This window comes from Trichechus manatus, unplaced genomic scaffold (genome assembly GCF_000243295.1).
Source record: "Trichechus manatus latirostris isolate Lorelei unplaced genomic scaffold, TriManLat1.0 scaffold00221, whole genome shotgun sequence".
NCBI lineage: Eukaryota > Metazoa > Chordata > Mammalia > Sirenia > Trichechidae > Trichechus > Trichechus manatus.
This window is the reverse complement of record NW_004444157.1, coordinates 2,904,638-2,928,035: the sequence shown is the minus strand read 5'-3', so window position 1 is coordinate 2,928,035 and position 23,398 is coordinate 2,904,638. Positions and strand designations below refer to the sequence as shown.

General features: G+C 38.0%; 1 protein-coding gene across 1 annotated transcript in view; it reads right to left on the bottom strand.

Annotated features, from left to right (window-relative positions):
* Positions 1-1,575: 1,575 nt before the first annotated feature.
* IL1RAPL2 (interleukin 1 receptor accessory protein like 2) overlaps positions 1,576-23,398 on the bottom strand; it is a 1,202,505-nt gene continuing 1,180,682 nt past the window's right edge. Inside the window, exons 9-10 of the mRNA XM_004388912.1 lie at positions 16,140-16,310; positions 1,576-2,443 (exon numbers count right to left, since the gene is read on the bottom strand). Of these exons, the coding sequence (XP_004388969.1) occupies positions 1,746-2,443; positions 16,140-16,310 (869 nt within the window). The 3' untranslated portion in view covers positions 1,576-1,745. The remainder of the gene's footprint in view (positions 2,444-16,139; positions 16,311-23,398) is intronic.

Below are 23,398 nucleotides of genomic sequence, written 5' to 3'. Positions count from 1 at the left end.
AGTGGGGCAAAAATACATCTATGAAACACCTACATGTGTTGAACAGGACTAATTGTCCCACTGTGGAATGAACCTGTATCACTGCTAAGCTTTCACGTACTGTTGGTGCATAATGCATTTTCTGAAAGGATGGATATAGAAGAGCAACAGAGAAATGAGTACTTTGAACAAAACCCATGGATCACAGGGAATCAATAATGAAAAGATGTTGAAAGAAATAATCAAAGCATATTATCTAATGATCTCTTTACACATTTGAGTTTCACAATTATAAGGGCTGGGCAAACTCTTCATTTTTACACACTGTGTGCATTTGTCCTTGTTTCCATTCGTCTCCAAACATGATTTAAGAACCATTTGCAAAATGCCAGAATCAACATTGTTTAACAATTGACCCCCACAGGCATCTAGGTGAAGAGCACACCAAATTTGATTAATTGAAAAGAACATAAAGTAGTAATTCACAGTAGATACTAGAATAGGGGTACATTCCTTACAGCAAATACGCAATATCTTAGATTATTCACAGAGATTTCCTGGTATGGCACAGTCACGGTCACTACGGGAGAGTGTCAGAGTTTAGTCTATCAAATACACTATTTGAAGCACCAGGAATAGAGATAAACTTCCGCAGGAGCCTTGCACACATGGCCAAGCAGATACTGTGTATGTACAGAATAGTCTGTTTCACAACTACATTTCGGATGAGAATCACTGCAATTGCTGCTCCACCACTAGGAACTTGAATCATTTAACACTTCATCTATATTGAATATTGTTGTATTACTTCTTTTCTATTGCTGACACTCGCAGTCAATACATATTTAAATTCAAACTCCAGTGATGCTGAAAAAAAAAAAAAAGTAGGAAGATGCTCACATCTTCATACAAAACTTACAGCAGCTCAGAAGATCTTTTGGGGGAAAAAATCCAAATGTGAATTTGTTATCAAACAATAAAATGTGCACTTTAAATATGTTTTGAAAGTTGTAAAACTTGAAATAAGCTAGAAAGCCATAAGGGTTGCAGAGAATCATTCTAAAAGAACTAACAGCTTGTCTATTCTTTTGCTTGAGAATTGCACATTGTTTACTGACCTACCAGTTTGCCTACAGATGTGATTGCCTAATGAAACTAAAAGCTGTTATTATGAGTTGTTGATTTAGTCTACAAAAGTTGTCCATTATGTTGAAGAAGTTCTAAAAGTTTCAATCACATTTTTCTCAGCTGATCTTCCTCTACAAACAAACTTCCAATTGGGGTGCCTCAATATTTCTTTCTTGATAATTCCTGGTCTTTCAGTTACGCTATAAAAGTATTCTTTTTCCATTAAACTTAGTTGAGAATTTTTTAATTCAACAGAAGTCTTTAAGTTTTCCTCATTTTAAATACCATGTAAATACTGATATATTCATAAATATAGGGAAGATAGCTCACCTACTAAGCTTCCAGTCCATGTATCATAAAACCTACTCTAAAACAACAGGGTATATAGTTTTTGTTTTTTTTTTCAAGAGGAAATCAAAACTGTACATTGGAACAAGGTACCATACTACAAAAGCAGGTCCTTCTTTACCCCCACTGTTCTGGAAATGTAAACAAAAATATTTAAGTACAAAACAATTTCTGTGCCTTTTTCTTCAAACACTTTTTCAGCACCTCAATGATATTAGGTGAACTTTATGCTTGGATTGGCAGAAGCTATGTATGCTCACACAGCTGTTCAGAGGGATTCAGGTTTTTCACTACCAAATATCACTGGTGAAGCTAAGCTCTTTGGATGATAAAGGTAGCAGAGGACTGTTCCTATGAAATTCCTGGGCATCTTTCAGGGTGTTATTAAGGGGTAGTTGTCCATTGAGTAGCGTGAGAGGCAGGTTACAATAAGTGTGGTGGTTGCCTAAGGAAGGTACTGGCAAGGTGGATGCTGGCATCTCATGTTTATAGCCTCTGCAACAGTGCCTCATTTGCACCGAATCTGAATGGTGGAAATCAGGGACATCAGCTTGAGATGACACCAGAGTGGCCGAGGTACTGGTCACGGCAATAGAGGGTATAGGTTGCAGTTCTCCAAAAAGTCCTTGTTCTGCAGAGTCCCGAACATGGCACCGAGATAGCATTTCCTTTTTCTTGATGGGCATTTCATATACTAAATGCTTCCAAAACTTAGAATTTAATTTGCTGCTTTTGGGTCCCTTCCACTTGATCAGGGACAGAAGTTTGATGCTGCGCTTTAGTGATTCCACTTCCTGGTAATTCACCTTCCCTTTTAATTCTGTACACTCAATCAAAATCACTTTGATTTCTCCACTGACTAGCATATTATGGAGTCTGCTTTCCAATTCGAAAATACTCCATCCTCGTCTGAGAATATAGTCTGGAGTTAGCACGATAATAAGTCTTCTGCTTTGCTCAACACATCTCGTGAGATCTTCAACGTATGCTACAAATCACAGAAAGAGAGAAAGAGTAAAACAAAGACATTTCCAGTCTTTAAAGCATTAGGTTTGCACTCTAGTATAGCAAAGATCCAGGCTTTCTCTAAGAAGGTACAAGACATTTTCTTTTCTTGTATTGCACATTCAAAACGCTCATTTCCTTAAAAATATATTTTTTTTAAACTAATGGCTTATAATTCTTATTTTCTTTCCCCTCAGCATTACTTACAGTGTTCTGTTGGCTAACATAAGCTCTGACTTCTTCAGAGCTTAGGTGTATTTCAGTGATTTTTATTTATTTACTCATTTAATTCCAGGCAGGCTTCCAGGCTAGTACTCTAAGTGAACAAGCAATCAACGAGTTGATGAAAAGAGAAACAGAACATTTTAATAAATGTGGGGTTACAGTATTTATGGGTTTGGTTTGCTTCCCTTCCCCCCTAGTTTTCAACGACTAAACAAGTACAGGATCTACATATACCAACTACTTAGAAGATAGCTGTGATACAGAGATGCTGGAAAACCTCTTCTAGAATCATAGTCAGCTTGTTTCCCAGAGTACCTTCTGGTATTTGCAACCTAGGTCCTCCATTTTGCCTTTTAAACCCAGAGACAGGGAAGTGGTGTGTGTGCCCATGAGTTTAATTTGAACCAGCTGCTTTTTGTTCAGAGGGAGAGTGGAAGGGGTGCTGGAGCTGGGGGATGGTGTGGAATGAACAGTGAAGGAGGAGGGGAGGAGTCTATCAGCTGAGAAGTCTTTGCCCTACTCAGTGGAGCCATTCTGAAAGTGAGATGAATACATTATGGCCTTTTCAGGGTAGAAAAAACACTCAAACTCTAGATTTATTTATTCCATGGAATAATCCTTTTGTAATCATGCTTCCCAAAGTCTGATCCGCCAAAAAGGGGAACACATGCTTGTGTTAACAAATGGAGACTTGGACACAGGTGCTGCAACAGAAAGCTGTCTTTACTAAGCAAAGCACAAGGCCTTGTCTAATATACAGTGCCCTCTAGCAGAAGCAGTGCTTACAGAAGCATAGCAACATTTGTCACTGCAAATCTGCCCAAGGTTACAGACTGCTTTCAAGGAGTCACGTCCAGTACATAGTGTGGGGGCTACCAAACAGCCCAGTACAAGCCATTTGAAAAGAGCTTAAACTTATTTTACAGATGCATATTTTACAGATGATCTCTGTTTTCCAGGGTTTTATTTCCACCACCTGGCAGCAAGAAAACTTTCACAAGTGAAAATGAGCAAACTTTCTACACACCCTACAGATAAACAAAAAAACTTTTTAAGAGATACAGATAGACATGCCTATTTAACAAGTTGCTCTTACTGCTGTTTTGGTTTTTACTTAACACATTTCAGGACTTTCTCATGCAGTAGATACAATGATTTTTACCTGAGGGGATAAGACAAATTCTAATTGGGGAGGGAACCTCTAAAGAATTTTAAATGTTTTATTTGAGAGATTACGGATTCAGGGGGAAAAATCAGCGATGAAATCTGAAAACAACAAACAAAAAACCCCAAACCAAAACAAAACAAACCAACAACAACAACAAAAACACCACACCAGTAGTAATGGGGAAGTTATCACTCTGTAGTTATCACTTAGAGAAGTGGTGAAACAGAATGGAAGGAAAGGTAGAAAGTTTCAATAGAGTGGAAAAATATTATCCCAATGTATCAACAGCTCTGACTCTTCATTTTCTTCCTTTCTTTCTGCTCCCAAAAAGAAAGAAGTTATGTGGGAAGCTTCATCATTAGAAGTTGGATCTGTAAGATATAGTAAAATAAACTATCATGCATCTTTCCCATTATTCTTTTCACCTTTCCTCAAAAAAAAAAAAAAAAAGAAAGAAAAGAAAGAAAGCAAAACAAACCCAGAATCATGGTATTAGTGCAGGAATCCATGAAAGTACAGTTTTACCAGATAAATTATGGGTAAATTATTAATTTTATAGAAGGTTTCTTTACAACATAATTTACCAAAGGGTTATCTTGTGTATTATTCATCTCTCATTAATTTCATTTATTAATTTAAATTTTAAAAATTGATTTGTACAAACCTTGTCAGGAGCATAAATTATACCTCTATGCATAACACTATTTGTACGTGTGAGGATGCAGTCTAAATTTACTTTTTAAATTATACTTTTAAAAACAAAAACTGTATCTATACCTATCTCTATTAACTTAAATAAGCAATAAGCAACATCATGATAAATAGAGAAAACATTGAAGTTGTCAAGGATTTCACTTTACTTGGGTCCACACTCAATGCCAAAGTAAGCAGCAGTCAAGAAATCAAACGATGTTTTGCATTGGGCAAATCTGCTGCAAAAGACCTCTTTAAAGTGTTAAAAAGTAAAAATGTCACTTTGAGGATGATGATGTACCTGAACTAAGCCATGGTATTTTCAATCGCCTCATAGGGTCGCTATGAGTCAGAATCGATTCCACGGCAGTGGGTTTGGTTTTGGGCATGCGTATGCAAAAGCTGGACAATGAATAAAGAAGACTGCAGAAGAATCAAGGCATTTGAATTATGGTGTTGGTGAAGAATATTGAATATACCATGGACTGCTAGAAGAACGAACAAAACTGTCTTAGAAGAAGTACAGCTAGAATGTTCCTTAGAAGCAAGGGTGGTGAGACTTTATCTCACTTCCTTCGGACTTGTTATCAGTAGGGACCAGTCCCTGGAGGAGGGCATCATGCTTGGTAGGGTAGAGGGTCAGCGAAAAAGAGGAAGACCCTCAACAAGATGGATTGACACAGTGACTGCAACAATGGGCTCAAGCATAACAGTGACTGTGAGGATGGCACAGGACCGGGCAGTGTTTCGTTCTGTTGTACACAAGGTTGCTATGAGTTGGAACTGACTTGATGGCACCTAACAACAACAACATGTACTTAAAAAATTAAAAAAAAAAAGACATCCCAGCTCTGTGTAGCCTTAAAAGAAAATACACAGATACACACTAATTAATTTGATTGGGATCTCATCAACTTTGACTTTGCTATTCTCGGTCTGAAGTGGGAAAGGAAACAGGGTAACATTTTTTCCCATTAGTAGAGTCCTCCCTCCTTCACCCTTCTACTATATTTTGCCCTTTGACAGCTAAGCAAAATGCAACATTTAGGGTTCTTGGGCTTCTTAGGGACTCATTAGACAGAATTTACATTTGCCCCCAGAAGGAATGCCTGTCAGGACAGATTCCACTCAGCTGCGCTGCACAGGGTGTAGGTGTTGAAGGGAACCTTGGAGAGAGGGAGTGGTCCCTGTCTCCTGCATACTACACTGGCTGTGTTTATCCTGGCAAAGTCGAATGGAGAGTTGAGGCAACCATCCAGATAATTCCGGCTGAAAACCTGCCGTGGAAGAAAAAGGTCTGAATTATCCTGGTTTGCCCTATATATACATTAATCATATGCACTGGAGTCAGTCAGTACATCAAAATTTTCCCTGGGTAGATACAGCCCAAGTGTCCCAAAGAAAACATGAACCATTTGCTTGGGCCCCGACTCTCGTGTTCCATTTCACTTGGTGAAAAACCAAGTGGAAGTTTTCAGATGTGAAGCCCACATTTCACTTCTTGGGATGGTGATCAGTGGCTGGGCAGCAACCTCAGTATTTGAAAGCAGCTGGGAAGGTGCCTCTAAGAGCTGCTTGGCTCTAAGGAAAAGAAGGAGAGACTGTGCCCTAGCTTCCTTACTCTGGCTCTCTCTCTCTCTCTTTTTCTTTTTTTAATCCCCTCTTTTTGCCGTCTACCTTTCTCTTTCTCCCTTTCTTTTTACTTTCTCTATCTTTTCTCCCTCGTGTTTCCTTTTACCTCCTTCTTTGCTTTCTTCCACACACTTTCTGTTTGCCTTTCCTCTCCTCCTGTCTCTTCCCTGTCTCTCCTATCTCCCTCCTTCTCATTGCTCCCTCCCTCCTTAATTCCTTTCTCTCCTTCTTTTAGGGAAAACAAATAGTAACCTAGCCATCACGGAAGATATAAGTAAATTAGGGAGACACAAGGCAGTGTTAGTATTTTTTACTTGTTAGTCTTTAGCCAGGGAGTTGTTACTGGCTTCTATGCAGCAAGTACCCAAAACAATTTTGCCCTCATCCTGAGGGGTTGCATGTCTGCATTTAATGACTGAAAATTGGAGCCTGAGCCATAAGGCCCATGTCTTATTTTTGTATGGTCCATGAGCTAAGAATGATTTTTTTTTTTACATTTTCAAAGAGTTCAAAAAAAAGAAGATGATGAAAGAGACCATATGTGACTCACAAAGCCTAAAATATTTACTATTTGGACCTTTATAGTGGAGTCCTGGTGGCGCAGTGGTTAAAGCGCTTGGCTGCTAACCGAAAGGTCAGTGGTTCGAACCCACCAGCCACTCCAAGGGAGAAACATGTGGCAGTCTGCTTCCATAAAGATTGTTGTTATTATTGTTAGGTGCCTTCAAGTTGGTTCCGACTCATAGCGACCCATATACAACAGAACGAAACCCGAAACACTGCTCGGGTCCTGCGCCATCCTTATAATCATTGCTGTGTTTGAGCCCATTGTTGTAGCCAAGCCCTATGGGGCAGTTCTACTCTGCCCTAAGGGTCGCTATGAGTCAGAATAGACTCGATGGCAGTGGGTTTGGGTGTTTTTTTTTTTTTTTTTTTGGGTTTGGACCTTTACAAGTTTGCTGGCCCCTGAATTAGAAAGCAATCAGGCTGTTTGGGTTTGGAAAAATTCCAAATAAACTAAGCAAAAACAGGTATCAAGTTAAGACATTGCTGGTCCATAGGACAGTGTAGTCCATGGTGTAATCCCTGACAGGCAGCGAGGTTTGCCACGGTAGGGTTGTGGTTTTGTGGGAGATTTTAGAAACTTTTAGAAACTATTAAAAAAAAATGTTACCATGAACAGATAATAAGAAAACTTTTTTTAAATCCCTAAATCTATAACACTTATGAATACTCACTAAATGTTGCCAAGAGATAATGAAAAAACTTTTTTTTTTTAAAATCCCTAAATCTACAACACATAGGAATACTCACTAAATGTTGCCCTGACTTGTTCAGGCAAATTTAACAACTGAGTAGTAGGAGTCCCTTAAAAGATTTTCCATGCAAAAATGTAGAATATTTCTTAAATAAAAGGTCATTAAGTCAGTTCTTTGCGAATTTTGGGTTAAGGTCCCTTATAATGACAAAAAAGACCACAGGGGGCTGTGTCTGATAGTCTTCTGTTTCTTGAGACCAGGCTGTGAAACCACACCAGATTATCACGCATGAAACAAAGCCAATTACATTTAACCTATCTGTGATTTTCACAGTTAGGTACAGAAAAACTCCCTTAAACATAGTTTTTATTAAAACAAACAAACCCATTGCTGTCAAGTTGAATTCCGACTCATAGCGACCCCATAAGACAGAGAAGAACTGCCCCATAGGGTTTCCAAGGCTGTAGTCTTTAGGGAAGCAGACTGCCACAGCTTTCTCCCACAGAGCAGCTAGAGGGTTTGAACTGCCAACCTTTCAGTTAGCAGCCAAGAGCTTAACCACTGTGCCACCAGGGTTCCTTATAGTTTTGATAGGGGTGCTTACTTTGGTATAAATTTATTTTTCACATTATAAGTGTGACTGCAAAGAAACTTTTGTATGTATTTGTGATGAGAGTTGATAGAGAAGAAAATATTCTAGAAGAAAATACATTGTCACTAGGCCCTTCTTGGGATATGTACTTATTAAAGAAAGGAAGAAATGACATGCCAGTAGTATCAATATTAGGAATAGTAGGAAGCAAGGGAAATGAATACCTAAAACCTTATTAAAAACAAAGCAAATTTAATTTTAAAATCTCTTCCAAGGGCAGTTTTAGAAACCAAAATTCCAGTGCATTTAGAGGAGAACCTGGATTAGATCTAGAAATGCACGACTTGAAAACAAATTAGGAGGCCCCTAACATTTATTAACAAAGCAAAAAAGCAAACTGAAGGAGGATATACAAAGACCAAACAGAAGAGGGAGAACAGTAGCTCCAAGAAATTGCTCTTAATGAGATGCATATACTTTTCCATAAGGACTCAGTACTCTCCTAATTCTTTTCTTTTCTAGATCATGCTCTGTGTCAGCTGCAGATGTAGGCAGAAGGACAAGGGGAAAAAAACTCTATATTCATGAATTTCCATGTGGCCTTGCTACTGACTAATAACTATCTGATTTCTCAAACTAATCAATTACTACTTGTAAATTATCTTTGTGTTGACGCTTGCACTCACATCAAGGTCATTATTAGGGGCAGTGAGCATATTAAAAAAAAAGTTGAAAGCCAAATACTTAGCCCGTAGACAAAAGCATAATTTATTATTTTTCAGGTTAAATAATAGTAGCTTGATACGTTTATACCCACAGCTAAGCACAGCAGTCATAAGTTAAATAGATACATTAGAATGAGACAGGATGCATCAAAACAGATAATACTCCACTAATTTTTGGTGAACATTAGCTAGTTAATAACTATCAGCAATGATACTTATAAAGCCTATGGGTTAATACTTCAAGACTTAAAATCAAGCTTTACATTTTTGACAGTGATTGAGATGGATCCTTCCTATGGCTGGTATTAGGAAAAATAATATCTGTTTCATATATAAACTTTCCCATTGCTATACATGGGGAAATTATTAGACCTTTGGTATAACTAGAGGTTTACAGTAAGGCACTTTATCATGTAGTCTTCCTAAAAATACTATCTGCATTTTAAATAATGAGATTAAATACTAACCTGTTGAAGGAGTTACACAGGTTGACAACCTGACTCTTTGTCTTGGCATATGTTGCTAAGGCTTTTGGGTCTTGATTCTGTGTTGTATGCCATATAGTTGGAGGCTGCATGATTTTTATTTAGCCAAGTTGGGGGATGGAGGAAGGACAAACTTTCAAAATTGTGTGTGACATTGCTTGCCCTACAAAAACATTCCCTACTCCCCTCCTCCTCCAAGCCCTTGGCTTGATAATTCATAAATAATTCGCTAAACTAAATTTATTAGGCAGGAGTTCTGTTCTCTATTGACTGGGATGAGGGTCCTAATTAATTCTGACAAGTAAGTCGACCAATAGTCAACATGTATTTTCTGAGACCTCATGGATGCAGGGAACTATATTTATTTACAGTTCTGACTTTGGAGGCTGTATTTCTGGTAATGAGCCTTTTACTCTTGCTATTCTATTACACCTGCGGGGGTGCAAGGAAGCACGAGAGTTGGCAGAATCCACTCTGAAATATTGTCCACATCTATTTTGCCTTGTATATTGTCCCCCAGTTGTCGGCGCCGTACACATATTTTTTTTTCTTTCGTATCTTCTTTTTCTTCTCTCCTCACTTCCTCACTGAGAGTCAAGGTGGTTAATTGGGGAAATATTAAAAGAGAAGGTAGAGAGTAGCCAAGAAAGAGAGTCTGCAAAGTATTCTTCCCTTTCTCTTTTTTCCTTTCACTTCATGCCCTAGAAACCTGTAGATATAACTAATTCTAATCAGTGTAGCCGTACTGAATATGGGACAAGACTACTTGCTACTTATATCGTCTTTTCTGTGGTTCCTTCAGTACTTAAGACAATTAATCTTATCTTGGTCTTTTACTCTCTTTTTTTTAAAGTCTCCTGTTCTTTGTGCCACCCAAACAGTATACGTCTCCTGATTGAAATTATACCCAAGTATTCTACCTCTACCTCAAATTTCCATGAGAAATTTCAGTCTAATAACCTCAGTCCATTTCTGGACATACAGTTCCCTCTCTCTTGACTCTAATATGAAGGGTATGGTGGGTATATCTAATTTTATTCCATGTAAGGAGTAAATTGCACACAATGTGTTAAATTTCCATGGTTGTTCATGTCACCCCTGCCTCACACTTTTTAGGTCACACACATTAGATTGCCTGGAAAAAAGATTTTATTACTCCCCAAGGACAATTTATTTGAATGGTATCCAATCTGTCCGGCTATTAGAAGAACTATTGGCAATGAATACTTGCAGATCCATGTACAAAAATGTTTTTTTTTGCATGCCTCACTTTAGAAGTGACTAGGGATCATCTGACACCAGATGTATTCTCCAGTCATTTGTCATTTCATTGTCTGCACAATCACATGGCTAGTGCTAAGCACTCAAGAACTGAAGATTATAGACTGGTGAGGAAAGTCTTGCAAATGCAAGAATGTAATCAGACATTATAACATTTCCCTTAAATTACTGAACGAGTATTAGGATTCTTGAGTGAGAGAAACCCATAGAAAATTGGGCATGAAAACAAATGGAAAGACAATTTGATACGTAAGGCCAAATTCATAAATATAATTTTGACATACATGGCTGCGCAACCATATGCATGCTAATATTTTAGTTCACTATTGTCTGTCTCTGGTGAAGCCATGCATGAATAACTAACACAGAGATACTCATAGTCTTTGTCTGAGTAGAAGGGGAAGTTGAGGTAAGAGTCTTCGAAGGCAGAACAACCAGAACTAAAATAATGAGAATGTTCACGCATTGTGAAGAATGTAACCAGTCACTAAACAATTTGTGTAGAATGGGAACCTTAACTGCTGTGTAAACCTTCACCGAAAACACAATAAATGATTACTCAAAACAAGGTAAACTTTGAAAAAAAAAAAGGCTTTGAAGGCTTATTTTCTCTTCAAAGTCCATTTACACGTCAATAGCTTTTTAAAAACTTTAGTCAGAATTGGCTCAATTTATAATTGTTAATATATTTGCCTATACATTTCTAAGTACCCTGCTTGCTTTCTTTTAAAGGGAAACAAAGGCTACAGGATTGGGCTATTTCTACTTTTAGTCTTAGAATGCTATTTTCTGTATCTGACCAGTGGCCCTCAGCCCAATTTAATAACCTTTTATATATTTATGTTTTCTAATCTCTGCAGAAACACAAGGAGATAATATGGATCCAAGAGCCTAAATAGTACTCATCCAAAAATGTCCCCAATCTCAGGATCTCAATTGCACAGCTGGGTTCTGTTGGTCACATGTCAGCTTCAGAGCACATCTGTTCATTCCTCAAGGATCCACTAGGCCCCATGAACACAATGTGCTCTGTGTAGAGTACTTTACACCACAAAATCCAGCAGCTGCAGGAGTGAGAAAATCTCTACTTCTCAAGTTTGTGTCTCTAGGCAGTTTGAGTAGGGTGTTTTCTATCTGGCTTTCTTTGGGTTGCCTGTCACTTCTGACATTCAGACGCCTGTTTGGCAACAAAATTGCTTTTGCTATTCTCAGGGACAGATGTTTCTAGCCTGGGAAGAGACAGACCACATTTTTACTGGAAAGTAAGAATTCTTGCCGCATTCAGGCACCCAAACTGAGAAAACACAAGGTGAATCTTAGCCACAGGCTCAAGAATAGAAAAGTAGGTCACTGTCAGGAAAATAATGTCCAGATCTGAAGACTTAGTTTCAGCATGTAGAAAAAAAATATTTGCATCCAATGTCCCCTTCTCGGCTGGGTCACGATGGTCAAAGGACAATGCTTCCCTGGTAGGGCATGTGAGAAGGGCACAGACACCTCCACCTCACCTTGGAAAGTGACATCTTTGTATCTAAACTTGATGAAAACTCTTGTAATATGAAAGAGAGAGAGAGACCCATTCATGCTCTTTTGAGAACTGTATACATTGGAAACTTTTGTGGGTTGATGAGGTTGAGCTGGAGTACCATGAGAGTGGAGCAAAGGAAACTGAAGACACATCAAAAGACATTAAACATAAGTGAGTTTATGTCATAGACTTTGCAAACTTGATTCATAGAAAATTATTGTTATAGATCAAGAATAATCTTATGAAATCTTCTTTTACAGTCCTCAAAGGCTTCATTGCTAGTGTTTAGAGGTAGAAGTAGTCTTGGGTCAACATGTTTTAAATGAGATGTGAGGGACAAACATAGCTTTTAATATTGCAACTAGTTCCTCCCCCTCAGGAATGTGTCTATATTTATATAGCATAACCTGTTAAATCTGTACCAATGGCTGCAAATACAGACCACAGAAGCTTCTTTAATAACGCACATACTCCAAGTCCAAAATGTTCTACTCTGTCATTCATGTGTAAATCAAGTATATTATTCATATACTTCATCAACTTCCTGAATGTGTGCTAAAAATGCCAAGGAAAAACTCGTTAATCGTGACATGGTGACTGCTCAGCTAGCTCTGAAATGTTGATGGAAAAGAAAAATTGTCAAAGGGCCTTTATAAGAACCTCTGCAGGTTACACTCGCAAATCGGAATTCAGAGAACATGAATTTCCTCGTTCAGGAAGGAAGGATTAAAATCAAACACCCTCCAGTGGTTGCATCTAAAAACTGCATAGTTGTCCCAATGGCTTATTTTGTAAAAGGAGTCTTCCTGTGCACCATCGAGTAGTCAGAGTTCAAGTCCCAGCTCGGTCCAATGGTTATACAAACTCAAAAAAATTAAAGTGATCTTCTACGGACTAAAAAATCTCTGCCCATCCTGACAACATCTTCTTGGATGTTTTTATGTTTGAGTTCTTTTAAATGCCAGAGTAAACTAGGTAGCTACATCTTATCATCTTTTACTAAGTGCATTACAGTCTTCAATACTAAAATCTTGTAATTTTGAGCTAGGAAATGAGGCTTGGGTAAGGCTCATACTCCATGGTAAAGGAGGACTTTCATATTGTCTGTGATACACCAAACAACTAATCAGTTTCAAACAATTTAGCCAAATAACAAGTTGACTCAATGAAGTGCAAAATATTTTATTACTCATTTGGCAGACAATCCTGGAGCTCTAAGAAGACAGAACTTTGGGATGAATCTCTCTTGCTCTTACTCTCACCCATGCACGGTCTCTGCTTCTTTGACACAATAAGCCATTGTCATCTACTGAGTATCAGGCATAGTGGGTCATCTCTATTCCATATGGTCCCAATTACCCTTTCCAATGTTTCTGATAGTGAAACAATGTTTTCACATTTAGAAGAAAGATAATTAATGCTGAAATGTTAAGCCATGAAGACTAATACTCTTTACTCACTTGGTTGAGTTGATAAAGACTGCTTATAGTGGTGCTCACTTTTTTGGAATGCAAGAAGGTAGAAAGTCCAGCACCATATTGAATCCTAGTAAGGATAACTTGACATATGATAGAAATTCCAATTTGGCAATGATTTTACTTTAATGCAGTTTAGGATATTTTCATTCTAAATATAGATTTTGAAGACTTTCTATACTTAACAAGATACTCTTGGCAAAATTATACAAAGCATACACAATCTAACGAATTAGGCCAAAAGTTAGGTAGAGAAGTATTTTTAATTTTTTATCAATGATTGTTCAACCCCTTGTAGGTTATCTTTCTAATATCTAAAAAAATAATAAAAGCAATATACTTATAGCTTGTTTTAAGAACCTAGACTTTTTTCTATGAATTACCTACAATTTTTTTTATTTCAGGAGAAAGATCCTTTTTAGCTTTCACATTCATCCTCTTAAGAGAAAATGCTGTTCAGATAATGACACAGAAAAAATATAAACCCTTATTTATTTCATCCTCATTATTTTCTCCTGTCTTAAATTAACACTGTTCAAATAAAATCAACAAGCATCTATGGAGCACCCATTGAGGTCAAGGCTTCTGCTAGATGACAATAGGGGTGTGAATACAAATGAGATATAGTCCCTGCCTTCATGGAGTTTATAATTTTGCTGACCAGACCAGACATAAATAGATGGAAAGCTACATAAAATTATAAAACAATACAAAAACATCACAGATCACAGCAGGATAGCATTTATAGTCAAACAAGTGATTGAGATATTATATACCATGAACTCTAGGGCTGGAGAGAATTTTACAGACTTTTCACAGAGGTAGTGATATCAAGAAGGATAAACAGAATTTGTAAAGGCAAAGAAGACTAATGTGAACAAAAGCACTGCAGTAGGGTCGTAAGGATATACAATAGATGTCAAAGGCACAGTAAGTCAAACTAGTTAGGCTAGAATGGAGGGTATGACTAAGGGAAATGGTGGGAGACAAGGTTAGGAGATAATCTGGGCTGACACCAGATTGCAGAAGTGTTTAGCTAAGGATTATGAATTTTATCTTATAGGAAATAGTGAACAATTAAAGGCTGTTGAACAGGGGAGTGGCATGATCAGAGGTGTACATGATATTAGTGGGGCAGGGTGGATGGGAGGAAAGATAGGAAATGTAGAGAGATAATTAACATTGCAGAAGTGGGGTAATTAGGGCCTATACTAGGATAGTACAAGTGGGAATGGATCTTGGAGAAAGGTACAGAAGAATCAAAAATAACTGAGATATCACGATGTTCCTCAGAGATCAATCAAAGCAGAAGTGGTATTTCAAGTCATGTAAATGGAGAAAATTACAGAAAGAAATGAGTGGCAGACCATAGGATGAATCTTGGGGAATTTTTGTATTTGTGGGGAATAAGAGTAATGGACAGTAAATATGGTCTTTTTTGTTCCTTTCCAGGCACAAGTAAGTATGCATACTCACATGTACACAGAAACACACATGTAGCCTGAGAAAAATAGATGAATAACCCAAATTCAGTCATTTTAATTGGTCTTGTGTCGGTTTAGTGACCATGGTGGACTGGTGATAACCTGGATGAATGTTGCCGAGGAACAGCATGATCTAGCTGAATGAGAACCAGAGTCAAGCAGATCTAGGTTCCAATCTCAGCTTTATCATTTGCCAACTGTCTATTCCCGGACTCGTTTGAGGCTTTGTTTCCTCATCTGTAAGATGAGGATTACAATACTTGCCCTCTCTCAATATAGGGTTATTGTAAAAATAAAAGAATGTATGTGAAAGCATTTTATATACTGTCAATTACTGAAAATATAAGTCTTTTTGTTTTGTTATTGTCACGTGTGTCTAAATTACAATGTTCTGATTTGTGGTCACCAATTCAATCTCTGTCTCTCAAGGAAATTACCATAGACATATATGCAAACTTTTCCTAGCACTTTTATTTTCCTTCAATGGCATTTTAAGCTCTTTAAGGGCAGGGACCATATCCTAGGCGTCTATGTATTCGCCTTATGCTGTACAGCGCTCTTTGACTGGAAACTGAATTCATTCTGAAAGCTCAAATGTAGCTTCTAACATATAGCATAACTTAAAGGTAGCCTTCAATCCTATCGTGTCCATCATTTTTTGAAAATCCTTTGAATACACAGTGAAAGTGCTGTACCCAATGGCCTTATATGCCATTTTAAGTGTTTTTTTTCCCATAAATCTGGGAATGAATAACAAGGTTGAAAGGCATAGATTCAGAGTTATTAGTGACAATGATTATAGGTATAGAACTGAAATGCATTGAAAGGCTTTAACTGAGTTGTACAGATTATTTTTTTAAAGGATCATCATTTTCTCAGAACACTAAGGAAAAACAATACAAAGCACCATCAAGGCACAGCTTCAGTTTTAAAACATAAAACACAAGTGAGAGTGCCTTTTAAAACATTCACATGCTAGTATATCAGAACACAGGCTTTGGGTAGAAATTTGAATTTAATAAAATCTTCTGTGGGAAGCAAATATCTAAATACTTGGCTCTGATGTTTGAAATCTCCATATAACTTGTTAAAAGAAACCAAACATTTTCAATACAAACTTGAAAGTACTTACTTCCACTTGGAATCAAGTCCCTTTCTGGGATGAAGAGTTTATATCCATAGTGTTTTTCCAGGACATCTGGCAGTATTTCAAGAGCAAAATGCTCTTCTTCAGGATTGTCACAGTCTAATGTATCTTGCTCCACTTTTGTATAAGAGAGATAGGCATCATACTCCTTGTTGTCTTAAACATAAAGAACAATAAAAGGGTTGTAAGTATTTACAGGTTCTCTTTAAGTACTAAAAGTCTATAACCACTAACAGGTTGGAATAAGCACTATACTTAGTGACTATCTTTAATACTTGGGGAAAAAAAACAAGCCACATGCTACGCTACAGGAAATACGGTCCATTTCAACATAACCTAGTCATATAATATGGAATTGAAACTGTTATGCAATGGGCCACCTACAGCCAAGACAGAGTAAGAGACAGAATTATTATTTGTGACTTTCAGTGACTATACATATCTGTGATTTTCAGTAATGTGTGAGTGATTAGCTCAGTGTATTTGAATGCAGGACTAAATAGACCAAAGTCATGGATTTAGACCCTTTCTGTGCCAGTTGGCTTGGCTCTTTCAGTTGGTCACAGACTATACCTTGTTTGCACAAATATGTGCAAAAGATCCAAAAGGGGCTGGGCCCTAGAGTGTGGAAGATCGAAATAATCCAGCCTTACTCCTGGAGACACCACTCACAGCACATACCATATGTCCAGTTGGTTAATGTCGTCATCTTCATATACAAAAAGCAGTTCATTACCAAATATTAGAGATAGCAGCTGGGTTTTATACAAGTGCACTGCCTATTACTCTTGTTCAATCCATGGCCAACTAATTTGACACAAGCTTCCAAAGAAAATCTTTGTTTCGAAATATACATCCTTCCAGTGTTGCCAAATTAGGTTTTCCCCCTCACAAATTTAGTCAGGGAGTTAACTGTGCTTTGCAAGTGGATTTTTTTCTCCTTTGCTGTATTGGCTCAGAGCCAGCCTCTCCAAAAAGAAAATGCACACACACACACACACACACACATGCATTTCATTTTCTGAAAAATGTTACTGAACACAGCTACTCAAAGTATTAGTTACGACAAATTTTAGAAGGGCTACATTGGAAAAGCAACAGTATTTTTAAAATTCCCTTATCTCTTAGTTATCTAGTGTTGCTATAACAGAAACACCACAAGTGGGTGGCTTTAACAAACAAATTTATTCTCTCACAGTTTAGGAGGCTAGAATTCTGAATTCAGGGTGCTGGCTATAGGGGAAGGCTTTCTCTCTGTCGGCTCTGGGGGAAGGTCCTTGTCTCTTTTGAGCTGCAGTCCTCATGTGGCTTTGCATCTCTCTTCCCCCAACTCTGCTCTGCTGGCTTGTTTAATCTCTTTGATATCTCAAAAGAGATTGACTCAAGGTATACCCTACAGCATTCTTTCCTTTCGTCCTTTCTCTGTCTGTCCCCTTCAGTCTAAGCTGATGGGCTTTCTGCTGTGGTAGTTGATTAGATCCATCAGTCACAGGCTTAATCTCTTTAACAAAACATTGTGTAGCAACGTCCTTGGTGAACATTCTAAGACACGTGTCCTTAGTTTGTACAACAGAATTTTCCAAATCTTTAAGTTTTGTTTTCATTTTGCACAGTTCATTTTTAAGTCCATCTATTTCCTCTCGCGTTTTACTATAAGTGGCAAGGAAAAACCATGCTGCCCCTTTAAGATCTTGCTTAGAAATCTCATCAGCCAGATATCCAAGTTCATCACTTACAAGTTCTACCTTCCACCAAACATTTGAACATAATTCAGACAAATTCTTTGCTATTGCATAAAAAGCATCGCCCTTCCTCCATTGTCCAATCACATGTTCATCATTTTATTTTAAAGCCTCAACAGAAGCACATTTAACTTCTACTTTTCTAGCAACATTCTGTTGCTGGCACCATATGTATTCTCTAAGATGATCGAGACTTTCTCTATGGCTTTCCTTACTTCCTTCTGAGCACTCACCAGAATTGCCTTTGATGTCCATAATTCTGCCAACAGTCTCCTTAAACCAATCTAGGCTTTTACTATTAGGCACCTTAAAACTCTTCCAGCCTCCACCCATTACCCAATTCCAAAACTGCTTCCACATTTTAGGTATCTGTTAGAGCAGCACCCCACTCTGCTGGGACCAAATTCTGTCTTAGTTCTCTAGTATGCTATAACAGAAATACCACAAGTGGATGGCTTTAACAAACAAATTTATTTTCTCACAGTTTAGAAGGCTAAAACTCTGAATTCAGGGCACCAACTCTAGGGAAAGTCTTTTTCTCTCTCTCTCTCTCTGTCAGCTCTGGGGGAAGATTCTTGTCTCTTCTGAGCTTCTGTGCCTGGGAACTCTTCATGTGGCTTTGCATCTCTCTTCCCCCATCTCTGCTCTGTTGGCTTGTTTAATCTCTTTTATATCTCAAAAGAGATTGACTCAAGATACAGCCTACATGAATCCTGCCTTAACGTAACAAAGACAACCCATTCCCAAATGGGATTATAGCCACAGGCACAGAGGTTAGGATTTACAGCACATATTTTTGGGGACATAATTCAATCCATAATACCTTATATATAGAAAAAATTATTTTAAAAAAGTTATTGTAGAGAGCATAGAATCGTATAGAACTACTAGTACTTATTAAACTCAGTTATCTATAAATAATAATTTTGAAAGACTGGCAGACATTTTGGGATTTGTCTCTAAAACTCATGAATCTTTTCAATTAATACATGGGTGATTAAAATATAGCTAAAACCTAACTAAGAGTTAATTTGTAGAGTGAATCAGCCACTCACTTACCTATACCGTTCATAATTTGAGTCTACCTGCTGAAGGAGGAATAGACTATAGACATACACAGAGGTATAAATACCCTATGGTAGGATTAGGTGGGACCTCCACCCACCCACTATCTAGAGATATCTGAGGTAGGACTGTATATTGTTCTAATTCTAATAAGATTCCAGCCTTCACCACCTCACATGGAAGGAACTCTGGTTATTTATGTAAAGATAGTGCCTAAAGCCGGAAGGAAGGGTTAATGTTCTTTAGCATGTCCCCTGGCTGGAAAAGAACTTCCATAAACCTTGACTGGGTTACTTGGTTGCCTAGAAGCAGATGCACATGAAGGACTGCCCTGGATAGTTGAGGAGATCATTTGGCTTACAACTGGGGCACATGCTGTTGTTAAGCATAAAACTCCATTTGGAAGTGAGAATGTTCATAAGCAATGCTCATGTAAGAACCTCCTGGTAATCCTATCACCTCTGCCCCTGTTCCAATCAAGAGCAGGATGCACCTGCAGGCCCTTGACTTTCTCCTACTATAATTACACACCTGGGACCCAGGGCTGCAGATGATACACAGCTGGAAGAATAAAATAGGCCAAAGGACAAACAGCTCCATTCCTATGAGCAGAGTATATTTTCATGTTCTTGGTGGATACTGTTGCTGCCTCAAACTGAATCCTTATTTGCTCTAAAATGGATATCTTTCCTATCTCACAAACCTACCTAAATTCAACTATTATTAGTTCATTAAAAAAAACTATAAGCTATCCCTCTGCAATGGCTACCTGACTCCTTTACCATATGACCAGACCTTCTAGACTCCTGCCCCATTGCTTGTCCTGACTATAGCTATTTTCCCTCCAAGTATGCCTAAACTCACATATGCCTTGTCCTACCCTCAGTGGCTCCCATTTATATCCTGATATTACAGTTCAATCCTGCAAGAAGACATTCCTCTGGAAAAGTATTGCTATATTTGTATATCCCATATCAAGTTACGACAAAGAACGTGGATGCTTTTAATATTCGTTAACATCCAGCACGTCTGGATAATAAATTTTACCTAGAATTCTCGAAGCACGCCATTCTTTAGAAAATGTTTGCTTCTGATTTCAGTCATGTCCCTTTAAGATCACTGAAGTTGAAGAGCTCATGGTGGCTGGCCAGAGCAGGAAGGGAGCTCTCAAAGCCACCATGTCAGATGTCCCAGAAGCTCTAGGGTGCCAGCTAGTAAGCCAGCAGTGATGCAGATGCCACAGTTTAAAAAATGCACTTCACCCTTATGTAGACAGCCAAGAAAACCTCATGAATAGCCACAGCTGTTACTCACAAAGAGGAGCAAGATGGATAGAGCAAAAGCAACAACATGATGCAAATAAGGTTAACAGCAAGGCCTGAAAATTGTTTTAAAACCGAATGGCAATTCAGCGACACCAGTTCAGAGCACAAAGCAGACAGAGTGCTATAAAGAAGAAGGCTGGCACAGTGGTCACCACAGTTATTCTGTTCTAATGAAGAGGGAAGTCATAAGGATGAGAAGAGAGCCAAACTATCTGTGGAAGAATTTTCCTGTTGTCACACCTGTTCTTCCCTGCTTATAAATCTAATTGTAATCCTGTGTACCATCAGGAAGCCATTCCTGTCTATAACCCTGTTCTCCTGGGGCTATACTAAAACCCCCCAAAAAGCAAACCCATTGCCATCGAGTTGATTCCGACTCATAGTGACCCTATAGGACAAAGTAGAACTGTCCCATAGAGTTTCAAAGGAGCACCTGATGGATTTGAACTGCCGAGTTTTTGGTTAGCAGCCACAGCACTTAACCACTATGCCACCAGGGTTTCTAGGGGGGCTACACTAAACATAGTGCTAAACCCTTAGCTTCTTAAGTGAAAAGACTGTATATCTGGTTGATTATTGCATCCCTAGTGCCTATTATGGAGCCCTGGTGACACAGTGGTTAAGAGCTTGTCTGCTAACCAAAAAGGTCGGCAGTTCAAAGCCACCCTCCACTCCTTGGAAACTCTATGGGGAAGTTCTACTCTGTCCTATAGGGTTGCTATGAGTCAGAATCAACTCGAAGGCAACAGGTTTGGTTTTTTGGTTTAGTGCCTACTATAGTGCCTGGAAGTCATACACACTCAATAACTGTGTAACTGTGTGTGTGTGTGTGTGTGTGTGTGTGTGTGTGTGTGTGTGTGTGTGTGTGTGTGTGTGTGTGTAGTGTTGATCCAGGTTAAGAATATAACTTCATCTTGCATAGTGTCTGCCACATAGTAGAAACGTAATATTTATTGACTGAATCACTGAAAGATTTAATACATGAAGCAATCATTGTTTAGTGGGTTGAAATGAAATAAAAAATGGCTAAGAAGTCAAAGTTTGTTGGGTAGACTTTAATAAACAATAAAGCATTTTTAAGAATGTTCAGGAAATGTCACTATAGATATGGATCAGAGAGAAAACATGAAGAAAAAGTATATGGATAAAATTAAGTTGTATTTTTGATTTGCCAAAATATTTGAATGAAGAAGTGAAAAACTTGGGCCTATATAAAATCATTCAACTGGATGTTTACCAAAGGGTGTTGAGATTCATCCTCACCACGTACCTGCTGACTTTTTAGTATACCACTCAGCTCATACAGGGATTGTCTCCTTAAAGTGCAAGGTTCCATGTAAGAATATAAGATATTTTAACTTTCCTTCCTAATGGAAACACTTAACTATCACCCACTGTATTTTCCCCCAAACAATGGATCTGGAACCAATATGTACAATTCTCTAATCAAAATGCTCTAGGTTACTGGATACCTTTGACCACATGGGCCACACTGGAGCAATAGATGTAAAATGGAATATCAGAGCTCTGAGGAGCCCTAGGATATTAGCACATACTTAATCTTGCAAATATGTAGTACAACGGATCAGTTAGTCGGGGTTATTGGGTATGAGTGAGAAAAATTAATTAATTATTGCAGATTAATAAACTATAATTTCTTATAGAGATTAGAAACAATTGCCTATAATCATGAATCAAAACCAATCACAGAAGCTTCCGGTTCATGTTCTTTTGCATTGACAACACATCTTTTACATTCTTAGCAGGGTGCTTTAGCCACTTGTTGGTATGTGTACAGGTAAGAAGTAATATTTTTTAGTATTAACTGTTGTATATAGGAACTGAGGGTAACTGACCACATTTTCATATATAGTACCATCGTAGTTATATAATGATGCTATAAGAGAAATACCACAAGTAAATAGCTTTAACAAACGGTTTATTCTGTCACAGTTTAGGAGGCTAGAAGTCCAAATTCAGGGCGCCAGCTCCCGGGGAAGGCTTTTTCTCTCTGTCAGCTCTGGGGGGAGGTCTTTGTCATCAATCTTCCCTGGTCTAGGAGTTTCTCAGTGCAGGGACCCCAGGTCCAAAGGACATGCTCCGCTCCTGGCACTTCTTTCTAGGTGGTATGAGGTCCCTCTCCTCTTTGCTGGATTCTCTCTTTTATATCTCAAAAGAGATTGACTCAAGGTACAACCTAATCCTGTAAATTGAGTCCTGCCTCATGAACATAATTGCCTCTAATTCTGCCTCATTAGCATCATAGATGTTAGGTTTACAACACATAGGAAAATCACATCAGATCACAAAATGATGGCCAACAGCACAATACTGGGAATCATGGCCTAGCCAAGTTGACACACATTTTTGAGGAACACAATTCAATCCATAACAAGTAGGCTTGTCAGAGTATGGAATTATGATTTGAACTGGCCCTAATTTCCCATTTTGAGCATATGTCTGAATAAGAGTCTGTAATACTTTTAAACAAGCTACTGTAAGTGTTATGTAAATATGCTGCTTTGAAAATGAGCATGCATAAAGACTCATCAAACAGCATTTCTCTAATTTACTGAGATAAAAGTCAATGTAGCAAAATAAAGAGGAAAAACAAAGTCTCAACAAAAAAAAAAACATGCAAAAACGAAAGAAATGAAAAAAAAAATCCACAAACAAAAGTAACTCAGCACAGGAGAGTAAGAAGAACAAAGAAAACGTCAGCACCACAAAAAAAAAGCACTACAAAATGACAACAACAAACTCACATCTATCAATAATTACACTGAATGTAAATGGACTCAATGCACCCATAACAAGACGGAGAGTGACGGAATGGATAAGAAAACAGGATCCATCAATCTGCCATCTACAAGAGACACACATTAGAAACAAAGATGTGAATTTATTAAAAGTCAAAGGTTAGAAAAAAATATACCAAGCTAACAACTACCAAAAAAGAGAAGGAGTGGCAATACTAATCTCAGATTAAATAGACTTTAAAACAAAGTCGACCATATAAGACAAAGAAGGACACTATATAATGATTAAGGGGATGATCCATCATGAAGACATAACCATAATAAACAACTACGCACCCAATGACAGGGCTCCA